Raw genomic sequence first — 19,436 nt, forward strand, 5'->3', positions numbered from 1 at the left:
AACTCAAGGCCCCTCTCATACAAATTGAAATTTTCAGAATACATACTTATCTGGTATAGTTTGTGGGAGATAACTGGAACTTGGTATAGAGATATTTATGTATGTGAAATCAAATTCATACTCACAGAGAAAAATGGACGTTTTTAGAAAAGAGGCGTAGCACCTCCCATACTGACTGAAAGTTTCATATTGCATATCTCTTCAAATATTTACTTATCACTATTACTGTGCAGTATTTATGTTCTCCTCTCCTATATTTTTATTATGTATTATTCTTTTCCGCGAATTGGAAATGAATGAAATGGCATATTTTGCTAGCAAAACAAAAAATAGTTTTGATAAAAAACATATTCGCTCACGAAATTAGCAAAGAAAAGACTTTCATTTATTGAAAAGGAAAGGGAAGTCGCAAATAAAAAGAAGAATGCGCAATCTATTAAAACTTTGAGTCGAGTGTGGGGTATATTCGATGGCAATTTGTGCAATGAAAATATTGATGGGGACGATATTTATCGTATTTTTTATATGAACATTTCATATGCGCATATGTATGTACGTGTATAAGTATATGAACCCTAAAAGCTTTTGTGCTTATGGATGGTCATTAAGAATCAAATTTGAAGAACTCATTGGAACGGTAATAACACAAATCACTTCCGTTCTATGTTTGCATTTGTTTATACGTGTTTGTATGTACATTAGACTGTACCAAAAAACAAGTTCGCAAATTAATTTGGCAAGACAGTTTCGATTTTTTTTTTTTTTCATTAATAATTTTGTTGAATGGCCTTATAAAATTGTTGAACTATGGGGTCGCCTTTTTAAATTTTTCGTATACTCGGTATTTACGGTCAGATTTTACGTATACACCTGTTCTATGTTTCTACCACCCTTATGTCAGTAAATTAAATCTCTCCAAAATCATTCATATTTTGCCAGGGAAGTACTTTGATTATTCCCGTAGAACTATTTAAAAAAAATGTTTTGTCGAATGTAGGTGTCAACGAAAAATTCAAAAAGGCGGCTCTTAGTTTGGGGCAAAAAAATCGCTCCCTTACGAAATTGTTTGTTTTTTTTTGCTGTACGGTCTAATGTATGTAAATACATACTGTGTATACGGTTTTTGTGCATAAGCGGCAAGCAAAACAAATCGCCTTTGGTCATTTGATCCCAATCGAAAAGGGCAGCGAAAAATGGTAGCAATGATTGCGGCTATTCAAATTCATATTTCGCTAAATATACACTAGGCGACAAATGAAAGTGTACACCTTGTTCTAATATAATATTGACAATTATTTTCATGAACAATTTTTTGCAGTAATTATTTATGAAACTATAGTTCATTCTTATATAAAATTCACAAAAATTCAAAAAAATTTCATCATAATTTTCGACTTTTTTATATAAAGTGTGAAAATTTGTTTTATATGGTTTATATTATAGAATGAACTATATTTTCCTAAATACTTAATGAAAAAAATGATTCAAGAAAATAATTGTGAATATTATATTAGAACAAGTTGTACACTTTCTTTTGTCGCCTAGTGTATGTGCATATACATATATATGTATGTACACGATATATGTACATTTAAGCCACAGTTCATATAAAATGAAGCGAATTTTATTTTATGCTTATTACTGCATTTTACTTCATATTACTTCCGAAATTCTTTTTCATATACTTTTCTTACGGTTTTTTTTACTTTTCGAGTATTGTTATTGTTATTTTTAGTGTAGCTAGCTTGTGATTGTATTGTTATCGAGAAAAATTTGTGCACAAATAAATTCTGCATAACTGCGGAAATTTTGCGCTGACCCTTTTCACAATTGCGTGGTATGGCCTTTATGTTGGTCTGGGTTTGGGGTTATTTCCTCTCAATTTGCCTGGCGCTGAATCGAACATTTAAATGTTCAAAATTCGATCGATTTTTGATGGTAACGAATGAATTTCCTTTTCTCACACCATCTGGCGAATTTCATAAATGTATCCCATTTGAATGCAAATGGCAAATGAAATGCAAATTTTTTGGTAAATAAAAATCCCTGAAATATAGCCTAGTATGCTTTCTAGGCGTTTTTCAAGCAAAGGAGGTTGCTGAAGTTTGCGTAGACTAGCTGTAATTCTTTATAACGAGCTGGCAAAAAGAGGTTTCTTTTGATTTAATCACTGTAGTGATTACTTTTTAGAATTTTCGGTAGTGTACAATAAGTTTGGTGATTCGAGTAGCGAATACATTGGCTGTCGGTTGTGACTGCAACTTTTCGACGATGAGCTTTCCTTGCACTGTTGGACGCAGATTTTTTTGCTGCGCAGAGACAGGTGCCTATCTTGGCTGCAACCAGATGGTGGTCAGAGTCAATGTTTGGGTTCGGGGCGTACGACCATCATCAATTTGGTTTTACGATCTGGAAACAGCCATATAGCTTGGTGGATCTTTTTATTTTGCAACCTAGTATTGCATGTTTCGGAGCCCGCGAAGTCGATCATCCTCAGTATGTTATCGGTAGTTTGGTCCTTGCCCACACTGACTCGCTCCAAGCACTCCTAGAAGAGATCCCTGGGCGCGTCTTTCTTCTCTTCAGCCTTTTGTGGGACCAGATCTATCAGGGCGAATTCCTCGTAGGGGTAATGAGCGATGTCAATCTTTCTTCTTTGGTGTGAATTTTCTTTTTAATTTGCCAAACAGGTCTAAGAGCACCACTTGCCTACTAAGGAGCTTAGCAGTCACAGGTCCATTAAGCCTTTAATTCTTATCTTCAATAATTAAAATACCCCAAACTACCTACCAGCTCCAAGGCAAAAACGTTTTATAACCAAATCTCAGAGTAAGCAAAAGCAATAGCCATGACTACGCCTCTACACTTAAACAAACATTTACACCGCCACTACACTACATGTCAATCGCTGTTGCGATAGACTCGATTAGGGTGCCGCTGAATAAAGTCAATGACATAAACCATAAAAATAACAGCGCCGCGCTATCAGTTTACGCGTTGCAGGTGACTCAACGATGTCGTCTGGTGTAATATGAGATAGGCTGCTGAGTTGCTTGATTGCTTGGCTGCTTGGCTGCTACATACATTCTATTCTAATGTACATATGTTGCATCACACTATGCGGTTATTTGCCAACAACATTTTACTACGAAATTGCCTTTAAGTGAGATATTTCTTCTACGATTTCGTCTGCATAGCTTTTTTTTTAATCAAATCGCTACATAACCCCGTCACATAAGTACATGATATTTACCTGTGTTTGTATGGAAGCACATGAATTCATATCGCTTCTCATAGGTGATATCTGTCCCAAAATTGTCCGCCCAATAAATCTATGAGTAAGAATGAAAATGTTCGATGAAAATATTTTATTGCTTAAAATACATGATAGCACCGTTTGACAAAATTCAAGTTTTTTTAGAGATAAAGAAGTACCCATATTTTGTCGTTTTTCTAAATCAAGTCTTTTACGGTTTCAATGGGGAAACGGAACCCTTTACAACCCCTATGCTGATTATATGTTTGTATAGTTTAAGTATAGGATTACTCTTCGAGTTAAGATATACGGATCAAAATGAGAAATTCACATATTAATAGGGTGTTCGGTTATTCGCCTTTTTTCTAAAACCGGTTTTCGAGCTATTCGGAAAATTGCAATTTTAAATAAAAACCGATTCCCTATTTTTGAAAATAAAAATCGCTCAAAAATTCACGTTTGATCTCATTTTAATTGTTTTTATTGCCTTATGCAATTTTATGCCTTTTTCGGATTTTAGTTGTGATTTTACCGCCGTAGCCGAGTGCTTAGATGTGCCTACCACTACTCGGTAAGTCCATGGTTCAATTTCATCAACAACAAAAAAGGGAAACATCAGGGTGCACTTGTTCAGAGCTGGAGTAAAATTGTAGATCTCTCCATTTAGAGGTTTCCCGTAAATGGGAAAAAGCCTTGAAACCCTCAAACATTTATTAAGAGGTCAAAACTTGTATAAAATGAACAAAAAACCGGTTTGTTCGATAAAAAAATAAGATTCGGTTATTCGATATTCAAAAAATCAGGATTTCACGAACACTGCATATAGATATGCAAAAAAACCGGTTGCAACCGGTTTGGAAAAACTGAGTCAATCACCCTACCATTTATATATACATACCTGAGTGGAAGATCGACTTATCTCGGCAGCCAGTTCGAAAACGTCGTACCTCAAAAAAACTTTTCAAAAACGCCCTATTTTAGAATTTGATTGAAAAACGCCCCATCTCAGAAAACTTTTCAAGAACACCCTATTTTAGAATTGGGTTCAAAAACGCCCTATATCGACATATTTTCAATTAGGTTGTTCACACTTACTTGGTTATCAGGTTATCTGGTTAAAAATTACTATTCTGTAGTGTATTTTATAGTTTTAAAGTGAATAAAAAATATAACCACATAACCAGATAACCTGATAACCAAACAAGTGTGAACCACCTCAATATATTTTCAGTTGAGATAAGGCGCTTTTAACTAAATTCTGAGATAGGACGCTTTTGAAAAGTTTTCTGAGATAGGGCTTTTTCGAACAGGCTAGGCCGATCTTCCAATCAGGTGTCGACATGTAAACTTTTAAACAAAAAATTACTCACACATTTTGAATTTTCCAAATTTTGACTTTAGTTTTGTTATTATCCACCACTGCATCCGCCATTTTCAATTTTTGAAAACTAATTTCAGTTTTGTAATCGACGACTCTTTCGACGAGAACTTTCGGACGCCCAGTTTCAAAAACATGATTTTTTTTTTAATTTTTTTTTTTAAATATATCCGCCATATCCTGCACCATTTGAATTTTTAAAAACTTATTTCAGTTTTTTAATCAGCGACTTTGAATAACAAATTTCACAAAATTCTTACATTTTTTTAAATCCGTCCGCAATATTAGATAGATCCGCCATTTCTGGTTCCAGTTTTTTAATCAGCGACTCAGATAACCTTTGAATATCAAATTTCATAAAAATCTGAAAAATTTTTCAAAAACCATCCGCCATATTTGATCCGCCATTTTGAATTTTGTAAAATTGATTTCAGTTTTTTAAGCAACGACTCAGAGAACCGTCGAATATCAAATTTCATAAAAATCTGAAAAAAAAAATTTTCATAAACCATCCGCCATTTTGAATTTTTGAAAACTAATTTCAGTTATACAATCAGCGACTCAAAACACTTTTAAATATCAAATTTCATAAAAATCTGAAATATTCAAAAGTCCATCCGTGATAATAGAAAGTAGTTGCGCCATTTGGAATTTTTGAAAACTGATTTCTGGTTTGTAATCAGAAACCCCAAAAATGCTTGCATACGAAGTTTAATAAAGTTTAAAAAATTACAAAGCAATGTTCTATTGACCGATTCAGCATAAGAGTTGTCTAGGAAAACAGCAAAATACCGGTACTTTTTTTTGTCTCTACTTTTCGAAAATGCTTGAATATTTCATGGGTGAAAAATTGTGTCGGACAGTGTAATACATACGAGAATTATGGGACAAGGCAAGAGCCTTATCAACGTTTCGCTTACATTGTTGTCGTTTTTTTGTTATCAAAAATACTTCAAATTGATGGAATCAGCATGTAGATGTGTACGTATGTCGTCAACTTTTTCTCAAAAATATAACATTTTAACTTCAAATTGTCTACTGTTGGCATAGTTGATATTGCAATAATTTTGATTTTTTTTTTTTTTGTTCGTCAAATCCATATGCCAGAGCATTGCTCAAACTGCAGCATTCGGAGAAAACAAGTGCATTCTTCTTGTTTGACAAGCAAATAGAAAACTTAAGTTGTTGTGCATTCAAACGCCGCACGGTATGCTATGAGCTAGCTGATGATTGCGTAAATACATACATGCATACATATGTACATATGTATGTTGCCTGCACGTTGCAAGTCTGCACATAGTAGCGCAATTTCCTTCTTTCTCTCAGCACACACACACATTCAAATATGCACATCCACATAAGCAAGTTGTGTATGACCGGAAGGTAAACAAGATATTGCAAACAAATTTTTTTATTGCACCTTCACCGGGCAGAGTGGCAACGTGTTTTGGTCAATGGCACCCAGCCGGCACGTACATGCATACCGGGGTCAGGTGTATTCAATGGCGTTATAGTGTGACACTACGTAGTACATTTGTATGTATGTATGTATGTACGTTTGATTTTTATTGCATTCGTCTACCGCATTTGGAAGCTGCTGTGCCATTGTAAGCATACTCTGCTTGCTCTGCCATGGATGGATGGCTTGTTATTTGATGTTGTCGCATGGCGATCATATGTGCTATTTGCGAAAATAAATCTGCACAATAATTTTTTATACCGTAGTTGAATTTGATACATTTGTTGGCGAAAAATTTAAATTGATTTATCAAGTTATAAATTGGAAAATTTACATTTGTTAGCTTAGCACATATGTATGTACATACATACGTGACACAAAAAGCATTTTATTTATTTGAGTAGCGCATTAATGCGAGACATAGAATAATACTCGTAACTAAATTGAAATTGAATGTTTTAGAAAATTAGTAGCGCATTAGCTTAACTTAAATCTATTCATATAAAATTGATGCAGATGACTTGAATCGTATCAAATGTGGTTCTACATTTCCACTGGAATTATAAAATTTATTTTATACATATAAAGACCTCAGCCAAAATATTTTAGAAAAATATTGAGATGAACATATCTCGAGTTGTTTATAAAAACGTATTTTTTTTTTTGATTTTTTCAAAACCTTACCATTTTGATAATAGGAGAGTCTGCATTATGGTAACGGACTCGGTTTTCCCAAAACGGGTTTTCCAGTACCCAGTAAACCGGATTTTTCAATCGAGTGAGCCGGCTGTTCACCTAGTATATTTATATCGATACCAGGGATGGGCAGATTTTTGGCTGTTAAAGCAGTCAAAGAGCCAGCAAGTGGCAGGGTAAAAATGAGGTGTAACAAATACCTAAGTACAAAAGGCTCCTGGGAGCTACTTTGCCCATCTCTGATCTATGCCATAGTCTAAAAATTCGAAATATTTACATAATTTATTAAAAATGAAACTAACAAACTAAATATATAGAACAAATTTAGTAATTAACGGACTTAAAAGTGGGGGAGGTTATCAATTCGCAGAATATATATATATTTTTTTTCATATATACGCTATAACTTTAGACCACTTGAACCGATTTCGATAAGTCTTTTTTACTGGAAAGGTGTTACCTCAATGGTGGTCCCATACTAATTTAGTTTAGATCCGGTAATTGCGTCATGAAAAAATTAACGGTATTCCTAAAATTTGTATATTAGAAGCGAAGTCGATTGTGGTTTTTGCTTAAAAATTACTTGTTTCTTATCTGAATATTAAATTTTTTTTTACATATTTCCTTAGATATTATTTTGCCTTACTGATTTCTAATTTAAAGCTATACCTCCCTTAATTTTTTTATGATTTCTGACTAACAGTAAGTGTTACTGTAAGCAAATATGTAGAATAAAACCGTTTTATCCAGTTTTATTCTTAATTTTAAAATAGGGAACCAGTTTTCTTCAAATAGCCATTTTTCGAATAACTCGAAACCCGGTTTCCGAAAAAAGTGAATAATCGAATACCCTAGTCTGCATGAAAATGTTTGAATATTTTACCAGCGAAATCGAAATAATTCACATAAATATATATATATATATATGGGCGATTCCAGCGAAAAGTCCACCGCGTAAAAAAATTAAAAGTCCTATATCTAACTTTTTTACAGGTCTATTTGGCTGCTTTTTTTTACAACGCTTTTATCAACTTGCAATGTTGTGTGTCCAGAAACTTTCAATGTTGTGGATCCAGAAACTTTCAATGTTGTGTGTCCGACACCATAAAACCTTTGCTTTGAAAAGTTCCTATAAAAAAGCATAGTACATAGGGCGACATCTGTAGTGAATAGGGCGAGGTAGATGACATCTAGATGTCGCCCTATGTACTACGTTCGCTACAGCGGAAATAGACGACACGCCATTTCTTTAAATAAAATTAATTGGTGCTCGTTTGTATGTACATACATATGTAAAAGCATGTGTGCGCACCTTTCTATTAATATCGTTGAATTATTTTAATATCTATCGCAAAATTTTATACAGACAAGACAAAAAAGTAGAAAATAAATAATATAAAAAAAAAACTTTTTAATATACAACGCTTTTATAAATGGACTAAAAAGTAGAAAATAATATTTCTCAGTCCCATAGAATTTGTTTTTATAACTTTTGATTTTGAAATTTTAGCAAAAGTCGTTATAACCAATTTATGAGATTGAAAATGAAAAGCGTGGGGCGCATGCAATACAAAGCATTATATTTAATTGACAATAGGCAAACTACATAACATAGACCTAAAATTTCTTCAGCGAAAGTACAAATTTGAGATCGATTTTAAGCGGTCGTTATTCATATATCCACATACATATGAACATATATTACCCTTCATATCAATTCAGGTGGCTATTATATGCGCCCCTTTTCATTTTCAATCTCATAAGTTGGTTATAACGACTTTTGCTAAAATTTCAAAATCAAAAGTTATCAAAACAAATTCCATTGGGCTGAGAAATATTATTTTCTACTTTTTAGTCCATTTATAAAAGCGTTGTATATTAAAAAGTTTTTATTTTATATTATTTATTATAATATATACAGGTTATGAAAAATGTTTGCCAAAAATCCCTTTTGTCGGGCAAATAAAAAATACTAATTAGGTCTCTGCTGTCTGGGTTTTGGTTGATTTTGAACAACCACTTTTAAAGTAGAGACCTCTTCTTCGCATAATAAAGACCAAAAAAAATCTGTGTTATGAATCATAAATTTTCATCAAAACTGACCACGGTGCAATGTGATGTATTGAAATAAAGTCACATATTATGCAACGTTAAAAAATGGCAAAGAAAGAATTAAAGAGAAATTCTTAAAACAAACATTCGGAAAATGCGTGCACCCAGCAGCATTCGCTCGAATGCTCGAATAGCAAACACTTTCCAAGCACGAAACACTATAAATGCACCATTTATGATGGCGCTGCTGGCAGTTCCAGTGAATAAACAAGACGAAACTGCAAATTCACGCAAAAAAGCTTTAATAAAAAGCATCTCAATTAAGTAGTGCATAAACATTGGATATAAATAACCCTCAGTAAGGGTCGTAGTGCTAGTTTAAATCACAACAACAACAACAATCAATCTATATAACTACGAAAATAACACCCGCACGCGACACAACAAAATGCAACTGCAATACGCCATCGCCACCGCCACCGCCACCCACCACCCACAACACTCAAACACCCGGCGGCTGCTGTTGCTTACCACCACCATCACTTTTATTGTCGCCACACTGCTGCCCACCCACACGCTAGCCGCCTACAATAGCGACCTGTCCGATAGCCCTGCTGACGTAACCGAATCAACTGAAAATGACAGCTATGCCGGCAACAGTTACGCCAGCAACAGCAACAAGTACAGCAACAGCGGCAGCAGGAAATGCGACAAAAACCCACTGGCTGCACTCACCTTCCAGCTAAGTGGCAACAATCTGCGCTGGCCTTGCGAATCGACCAAGAACATTTACGTACAATCCGGCCGCTATGTGCCGCGCAATGTGATCGTGACGCGCGCTCAGCTGCAACGTGATGACGCTTTCGTCGCATTGCCACGCTACAAACAGGGTGTGCCATTCACATTGGGACGCGTGCAACTGAAGAAGGGCGAATGTGTGGCGAAGATAGCGCCCTATCCATGCTGGGCCATTCAAGAGGAGGGCAATTGTCAGGCATTGCAGTCTGTCGTCGATATCGTTGTGGATGCGAATGTAAGTGCATATGCCATTTAGTGCCGCGCAGGCTGTGGCGTCGAGTGTAACAAAATGCAAGAGCATACATAGTAGCTCTGTGGAGCATTGCGCTGCACTACGACGCTGGTCCTGTGGGGCGCTTTGGTAATAAATCTAGTTAGTTATCTAATCTAGCATATTTAGTGAATATTTAATTTATAGCAAATAACTACGGACGTGTACGTTTGTGTGTTGGCTTTTGCGCCCGTGTACGCGTGAGTGTGTGCTAATGTTAGTGCGCTGGTGTTTGTGTTTGTGCTACCAATATTAAATTATGTGTTGTCGCCTTGACAGTGCAGACAAGGTCACTGCCAATGGCATCGTGTTTGTGTGTGGGGGGAGGCGAGGGTCAAAACATGTTGGGCAAGACATAGATACAATGCGATATCATCTGACATCGCAACTGACATTACAATTGCAAAGTTTTTGCTTTGCCGCTGCTTAAGCCCATGGTAAATGCGAAAAATGGCCAGCTACATACTAGCAAAAACAAAACGGAAAAATAGTACATAGAGCGAGAATTAGTTTATTTAATGCAAAAAGGTCTGATGCGCCGCCTGTCACCGAGGGACGCTCTTATCGCTGCCGACCGTCGTATGTATTGTATGTATGTAGTGGCCAAGAGGCATATGCTGCCATACTACTCGCATCCTCCGAGTGACTGCTATGAGCAGAAAAAGGGACAAAAAGAATTTGCTTTGCATTTTATGCAAAAGTTGACTTTAATGTTTAACATAGAGAACACTAGAAGATATGTACATAAATCGCTAGCTTAGAGTGAAAAGTTGCCCAGTACACTTTTTATGAAAAATCAAAATGCATCGTTTCGAATTTTGTGTCGTTCATAAGTTTTTTTTCCTCTCGTCTAAAATTTGTAAAAGGGGACTAAGCAAATTTTCACTCTAAACTAGCAAAATATATTTGTGTCAATCCTTGAAATTTGGTCTAAACTTTTTTTTATCATATAACGAGATTCTGAAAAAGGAAAGAAAATAAAAATTAAATTTTTGAAAGTTCAAAATTTGACAATTTCCGGGATTGGGCAATTTAAACTATTATAGTTACAAAAAATAAAATCTAAAAATTTTAAAATTACAGAGTTTGGAAGTTAAAAGATCGTTTAAGCAATAACTTATAAATATCTCTAACTGATGTAAAAAAATGCTAAAATTTTAAAATGGAGTTTTTTTAAAGATATGAATTTTTGAACTTTGAAAAAAATTTATTGCAAACTCTAAATTAAAAATAAATTTAAATTTAACAAAAATTTTTCATCATAACTTTATTTATATTTAGCAAAAAAAAAAAGATTTTCGAACCAAATTTTTTTCTGTAAACAAAAACACCTCGGATGCTTTATGATCATGGTATATTAGTATTGTATAAAAAATTAAGTCAAAAATGTTAAAAGTTTTTGCTTTTAAAATTTTTTAGTTTCATAAAACTGAATTTTTTATTTTTCGTTTTTTATATACTTTCTCTTTATACCCGTAAAAATCAACTTTAAAACGAGACCGGAACCATTTTTGTAACTAGCATTGTTTCTTAGGTGTTGAAAAAAATAAGCTTACAAAATTCCGGAAATTTTGAAATTTAGATTTTTGCATTACTTTCAATAAAAAAAAAAACAATTTTGTTGCCATCAGTTTATAGAATATATCTTTGTACACTTAATAAGAGATCAGACAAGCCTGCAAGTGTAAAAAAACAAAAATTTATTTTGTTTTTCCTTGGCAGAATTTCGTTTACATTATAAAAGAAAACTTCAGGCCAAAATTCATGCAAATCAAAAATTGTATATCCCTACCATTGGTCGATTTGACATGGCTTGGTCCATTTACGTGTACAATACGCGTATTATGTAAATCAGAGTTCGTACTGGGTTTACCTTTTACAATCAAAAAAAAAACAACAATTTATTTAAGCTTGATTTTTTTTTAAGCTAAAAGTACCGATTAATTTATTTTGCTTTTCAAGGAAACGATAAAAGATAAAGTTTGTTTAATATTTTTTAAGAAGAAATCACCCCGTTTTTTTTAACATTAAAAAAATTTAAGTAAAGTTTTTTTTTTTTTGAACTGAAAATTTTCAACTAATTACGAAAGAGCCCGGAAAAGTTCGAAAAAAGTCCCAAAAATATGCCAAAAAGTCCGAAATAAATAAAACAGAAAATTCATTAATCTCCCAAAAAATAATTCCGAAAAGTTCAGAAAAAATCCCGAAGGATTGCCAAAAAAAAGTAAAAAATCCCGAAAAGTACCAAAAATCGAGAAGAGTTTCGAAAAATCCGTACACGAAGAATCCCGAAAGTCCTAAAAAAATTATATAAAATCCCTAAAAATTCGAAACTCGAAGCATACCTAAATTTCCGGAAAAAATGCAAAAAAAATGCCGTAACGTTCCGAAAAAAATGTCACCAAAAAATTCCGAAGATCACCAAAAATTAAGGTTAAAAAAAATTCTAAAGCCCGAAATCAGAATCCCGAAAAATGTGCAGAAAAGTCCCGAAAAGATCGCTTAATCTCGCAAAAAAAGAACTCCAAACATCTTGTAAGAAATACAATGCGAATAATTCCAAAATGTTGCGCAAAAATTTTACCAAACCCCAGACTCGAAATCCCAAAAAATGCAGAGAAGACCCGAAAAATCCCTTAATTTCGCGAAAAAATTTAGTACAAAAATCCCGAAAAATCACGATAGTTGCCGGAAAACTCCCTAAGATCCTGAAGAATCCCGAGGACTAAAACATAAATACTGTCAACAGGTACCCAAAAAAAAATCTTGAAAAATCTTTAAAAGTTTCGAAAACGCCTGAAATATCACGCAACCTTTATACATTTAAATATAGCTGTATCGATATATGTATGTATGTACAAATGTACATACCTAATATTATTTATGACGATGCCAAAAAATATGCCGATAATATTTTTTTTGTTGTTAACAAATGAAATCTAAATTAATAGATAGTCAATGCTTGTCAGCTCCTCAAATAAAAAAAAAACAACAAACCAAAACAGTATTTAGTTAGCTAACAAAACATACTCAAACTCTCTTAATACGAGTATATTGACATTTAAATCCACTTGCGGCATTCAATGGCCCAAAAACAGCACAATTTGGAGTCGAAATTGTCATATCAACTAAAAGAAATTTAAAGCCACACAATCATTTGCAACTGACACGATTCACGGTGCCTGCTTCAACGTGTCAACATACATACATTCACATATACATATATCGTACTATTTGTACTATGTACACAGATACTATTTAATTTATATAGAGCAGCGTTAAAGTGAGCGCAGTAAGAAGTAAAACCAAATATGTATGTAATGCAATAAAGTCCAATATGATGAGTATGAAACGGAGAAGAATATTTCAGAAAACAAAGAAAAAAAAAATTTAAAGAAGAAAAATTGGTATGCTTCTATACTACTTACATGGATATGTACATGTACGCATTAGGGTGGTCCAAAAAAGAAAAGTCAGAATTGTAATGCTCTCACCCCTAGAATTTTTTGTTTCCAAAAAAAAGTGCACACCTATTTTTGTATTTTGCAATCAAAAAATATTTAGAGGCCGCTCAAAGTGCTCCATATTTTCGATATAAATATTTTATATGGGGAAAAAACAACTTTTGGAGAAATAGTATAGAATTCTTGAAAATTAATATTTTTCGATCGGACTCTCTGGTTCTCTTCAGGAGACCTGCAGTAACAATATCCAATTGTTTGTGTAACCACTTTTTAATAATAAGATTGCATTTTTCGGGGTTTTTGGTAGGCCTATAAATTATATTATTGAGAATCTTCTGCAGAGAAAGAGAGTTTCCGATCGTAAAATATTGATTTTTGAGAACTCTATACCATTTGTACGAAAAGTTGTTTTTTTTTCACATATAAAATACATGGAAAACTTTTTTCGGCATAGAACATTCCTAGGGAGTGAGAGCATAAAAATTCCGACTTTACCTTTTCACATGCATTTTTGGACCTCACTAGTAAGCATACTATGTACTTGTACTACATATAGACGTATATATATTGGTATATAAGTCAATATTCCACAATTTTTGAATTTTATTTGTTCACAGCTATTCGTTTTCCGTATGCTGTTCGGCAATGTTTACAATAAAACTTGCTGTGTCAGTTACAGAAGAAATGTTTTTTTTATCTTAAGAGTTAAAGTACACCAAGACGATTTGGCTTCAACTTAGAAGAAAAATAATATCTGGGAGTTGCTTTTGATTTCTATAAAAAAAAATATTTAAGGGATTTGTTGGATACCCATATTAAAATAGCTTATTAAACTTATTAGTAAATATTATTTTAAATTTCTAAAGAAGTGGCTCCCTCTTCAAATATATTTTAGAAATAAATCTTACTAAATCTCTTCCGTTTGACATGCACAGTAAAATATTTTATTTGACTTGTTAATTAATTCGATCTTTAATTTCCAAACAGGTGGCAATCCTCTTCAAAAATATGTTCGAAATGAAGATTTTTTATACCTCTCATTGATTTTATTGCCATATAAAATATTGTATTTAAATTAAATTTATTAAATTGATATCGAACTCAAAAACCGGTGGCAACCCTCTTAAAAATATATTTCAAAATAAAGCTTTCTTAAATCTCTCTCGTTTGGTAACCAGATAAAAATATTTCATTTAACTTCTTTTTTAAATTGACTTTCTCATTTTGAACAGATGGCAATACTCTTCCAATTTATTTCGAAATAAATCATTTTAGTATTCTTTTCGTTTTGCACCCACAATGTTGTAATATTTTATTTAGCCTTTTAAAAAATTGATTTTAACTTTTGAGAATGGTGGCAACTCTCGCCAAAAAATGTGGGTTACTAGTAATAGAATTTTAGTTATTTTTAATAATAATATAGTTTATTCTTTAACAAAATCTTTTCTACTTAGTTCTTAATTCCTTTTCTTAAAAAGATTAAATTTTAATATACTAAAGAGGAATTTTGAAATGGATTATTTTTTGATTTTTTTTTTTTTTTTGTTAAAGGTGTCGCTAATTTTCTCCATACAAAATTCGTCTTGTATGCAGTGTTGCCAGTTTGACGATTTGGTCGGCATTTTGAAGAGTTTTTTTTTTGCCATGACGATCTGACAATTTTTGTGACCCATTGACGATGTGTACTGGGACATATATTTCATTGAGCCAAGAAAATTATAAATAAGTTTTTTAGCAAAGCTTGTAAAACTTAAAAAAAAAAAAAATGAAAATGCGATTTTATTGCAATTAAAAATATGTTTGTTAAAAGTAATGCGAATTTTAAAATTTCGTAAAAGAGTTAAACTTTTTATTTTAACGTCTAGCAAACAGAAGCTAGAATAAAAAGAAGAAAAGAGCTTCCTGGTTGTGTTTATTAAAATTTTTTATATGTTGACGATTTTTACATGCAAATGACGATTTTTGAGATCCAAACTCACTTCAATGGCCTGGCAACACTGCTTGTATGTTCGACGAAAAGCCGGAAATTTTTGCGGAAGTTTGTTAATTTTTTTAAATATTGCAAAAAGTTTGAAACTTTGGAAACTTTTTTGTAAAGACTTAACTAAACTTTTACAAAAAAAAAATAACGGCACTTTGTGCTTAGAAAGCTTGTCAATTTAAAATGTTTAGTTTGCAAATCACTTATTTAAGTAATTTAATCACGCCAGGCAATATAACTGCGAAACGCAAAAACTTAAATCTTTATGCATTTAAATTAAATATGTTTATACATACATACGTAGCCAAATGTAAATACATGTGTACAAAGGTGCATATGCATGCACTCATAAGTAAATATATTACGCTGCAATAATATTTCCGCACACTGCAATTTTCCGAAAATTGTTGAGTGGGCGGGCGTGCGTGTTAATTTGCTGATCATTGACGGCGGCTAAGCAGCACCATTTGGAAACGATGACAGTGACAATGGCAAGTGGAATTTATGTTGACTTTTTGACCAAATGTTGGTATTGCGTGCTTAAAATAGTACCTCGCATATGATTGCATGAAATAGTGAAATTTACGTAAAATAAAAAAAGTTTGTATTTTTGAAATCGAATTCATAAAATCATTTGATTAAATGTATCTGTTTAACTGCCACCAAATATATCCGATTATAAGCTTTATTGCGTACGCATGGAAATTATTTGCCAAAAATTTAATTAAAATTTAGTTATACGCATAGAAATCATTGGGCAAACAAACAACGGTTTCTGTCGTTGATTGAAATGTGATCGTTATCAAATTTAGTAGATAGCTTATGCTTCTGGATACACATACAATTTGAAGGAAATAATAACTTTTTTTTAATACAATCTCGGTATTAAGAAGAAGAATTATTGAAATAATAGACAGTAATATTTATAACAAAGTGAGGTCTTTATATATGGAATTTCTTATATGTATATATGTATGTATGTTTGTGGGTCAAGTCATATCAAATCGACGAACATTTGGTATCGATCATTTTTGGTTTGAATGAATGTTGGTCAGAACTTATCTTTTATCATATAAGGAAGTTCTTTTATAATATAAAAAATTTTTTTTCGGAAAAAAATTGCTTTTTCGAAATTTATTAAAAATTGTACATATAAAAATTTCCGAGATTTTGAAATTTATTTTTTGTTTATTTCAAAAATTGTTATATGTAGTTACCAAGATTTTTCTGATATCGTTTTCAAATTATATTTAGAGTTCTATAGAAAAAAAAAAACGAAAATAAAAAAAGTTACAGAATTATGAAATTAATAAAATCATAAAAGCAAAAACATATAGAGACTTTAGGCTTTATTTTTTTGTACAATACCTCCAACTGTTCTTAAAAGATCCTGAAGCTTTCAAAAAGCTGTTTTTCTTAAGATTTGAATTTTTGAACTTTAAAAGAAAAATTTTTTGCACACTCTAAAAAAAGTTATATTAAAAAATCTTTTATTTAATTTTATTTTATTGCAATAATTTTTTTAAAGTACAATACTTCATATATTAAAAAACTTTTTTTTTTAATTTCAGGATCTATGAGCCAAAAAATTATTTAAATTTTTCCTTTTACTGTAATTCATTTATTTTATTTTTAGAATATCGCCTTTAGAACGAGACCAGAAACATTTTTTAATTATAAAAAAAAATTTTAATACACACGAAACAAACAGTATACTCACAAAACAGTGGGCCAAATATAGTAAAACTGAGTTTTTGCTTTTTCACTCTGATTAGGATTGTTTTCAAAGATATGATTAATTCAAAAAATTATATAAGAAAAATCAGTGTAACATAGAAAAACAATATGGGTACTAAACGAAAGAAAAAATTCTGTAGAATTTAAAATTATTAAAGTTTAATTTTTTTTGTTTACAGGGACGAAAAGGAATGATCGTGTGTATATTAGTCCTTAACATTTAGTTAAAACAATAAATAAAATTGTAAATTTTTCAGGATATTCAAGGACAAAATTTTAAAAGTTCATTTTCCATACCCATTCGTCCTTATGCAACAAATTAAATCTGCATTGTACAAATTTTTTTCTTTTATTTGATACCCACATTGTTACTCTATATTCCACTGAATTTTTTAAATAATTTTTTGAATAAATCATAATTTTGAAGTTTCAAAGTCCTTTTAAAAAATCCTATCGTCAGAGAAAAAATCTAAATACGCAGTTTTATAATATTTTGTCCATATTTTCGTGAATATACAGTGACGCAAACAAATGAGCACGTGTTAATTTTCTTCAAATATTCGTAATGTTTTACGAGCTAAATTTTTTTGTTTGTTATTTCTTTGTAAAAATATCATCTAAGCTTGAACCAAAATCGTGTAAATCACAGTTTCAAACTTTATACAAAATTTAGGAAAATCCAACAAATTTTCACCAAAATTTCAACTTTTTATTCAGAATTTTTAGAAAGTTTTTGGGTATGCCCATACAATTTTAATCTTATGATTTCTGAGATTTATTTTTTGTGACGGATTTTTGCACTTTTTTCATATAAGTATGGATTTCTTATGAAATAGAACGCGGGAGACCGTCAGCAACGAAATTTCAAAATATCAACGCAAGTTTTTGTAAATTGCGCTTTTTATATTAAAAAACCCGGAAAAGTTGCCTCTAAAAAAAAATTTTCAATATCAACGCGATTTTTTAGCAGTAGTTTAGCAGGAGTTTTTGCAGTAGTTGTTCAAGGATGCGCACAGTATAGCTGCGTGTAATCTAAACGGACAAAGTCCTGTAATAACTTCAGCCTTAACTCTTTAGGTGAAGTAGAGGCCTTGTGCGTGGGATATTAATGGTTGGCCAAAGTATTTTGGTAATATAAAAATTTGGCTCCTCCTCCTTTTCTTTACCAATTTCTATGAATATTTTATTTAGTAGCAGTTAATATGCTAGAATAGAGATCCAAATTTTATCCCTCATGTCTTTATTTTAGTCTTAAAATTCTCGATTATTTTTCAAAACTAATATAAAAATTTTAATTCTTTTACTTTCAGGGTCTTCTTTGGGCCTTAGACGTTGGTCTTGTAAATACGCTGGAGCAACCGATACGTCGCTGCGGTCCAAAGATCGTGGCAATCAACACTGCTGACAACAAAGTAGTAAAAAGCATAGATTTGAGTGATCTGGTGACTGCCGAATCTCGTTTGCAATTCATCGTGGTGGACTATTCAAAGGATAATAAGCCTTTTGTGTAAGTAATTGGGGCATAAACTTCTCTCAAACATTCTCCATAGATCTACAACCATTTTTTTTGCATCTTTCATATAGCTACGTTGCGGATGCGGGTGCGCGCAGCATACTTGTCTACGATATCTCTGACAGCAAATCGTATCGCATCGTTTTGCCCAAAGCAACTGCACCCACGACAGATGTGCTCTACATGGCACTTACAACGAGTGCAGATGGTACTTCGACACTCTACTTTACCTACCTCAGCTCACCACGTTTGTACTCCATACGCGGTCAGTACTTGCGTGTTGGCCAGGGTGCCGGCTCGATTGTGGACGTAGGCGCTAAGCCTTATGGCAAGCAAATGGTACTACTCGGCGCAGATGGTGGCACGAATTTATTCTTCCGTTATAAGGGTGAGAATGATATTTACATGTGGAACTCGGAGACTTGCTTCAAGGCAGCCAATTTACAAGATGTACAACACGGTGGTGATTGTCGTCTGTCGACGCAGGTTAGTAAGAAAATAACAGAGCTGGGTAAATGCAATTACATTACAATTACAATTACATTCCTCAGTAATTGTAATTTGGATTCAATTCCTTTAGTTCACTGCAAAGGAATCGATTACTTTTTCAAGTCCTTGAAGTAATTTCAAATGGAATTGTTTTTTTCTTTAATTCCATTACAAGGAATTTCATATTGTAATTGGAATAAATTACGTGCTAGTAATGTAATTTCTTTTATTTCAATTCCTTTGAAAGGAATTGAAAATGTAATTTTTTTTCCAATTCCTTTGAAAGGAATTGAAAATGTAATTGATTTTTTTTCCAATTCCATTCCTCAAAGTAATTTAAAA

The 19,436-nt window shown here is 32.5% G+C and overlaps 1 protein-coding gene across 1 annotated transcript in view; it reads left to right on the forward strand.

Moving 5' to 3' along the window:
- The first annotated feature begins 9,289 nt into the window (after positions 1 to 9,289).
- LOC118747176 (major royal jelly protein 1) overlaps positions 9,290 to 19,436 on the forward strand; it is a 16,534-nt gene continuing 6,387 nt past the window's right edge. The window contains exons 1-3 of the mRNA XM_036481166.1: positions 9,290 to 9,874; positions 18,403 to 18,599; positions 18,677 to 19,091. Of these exons, the coding sequence (XP_036337059.1) occupies positions 9,290 to 9,874; positions 18,403 to 18,599; positions 18,677 to 19,091 (1,197 nt within the window). The remainder of the gene's footprint in view (positions 9,875 to 18,402; positions 18,600 to 18,676; positions 19,092 to 19,436) is intronic.

This window comes from Rhagoletis pomonella, unplaced genomic scaffold (assembly GCF_013731165.1).
Source record: "Rhagoletis pomonella isolate Grant_MI unplaced genomic scaffold, Rhpom_1.0 Rhpom_scaffold_00011, whole genome shotgun sequence".
NCBI lineage: Eukaryota > Metazoa > Arthropoda > Insecta > Diptera > Tephritidae > Rhagoletis > Rhagoletis pomonella.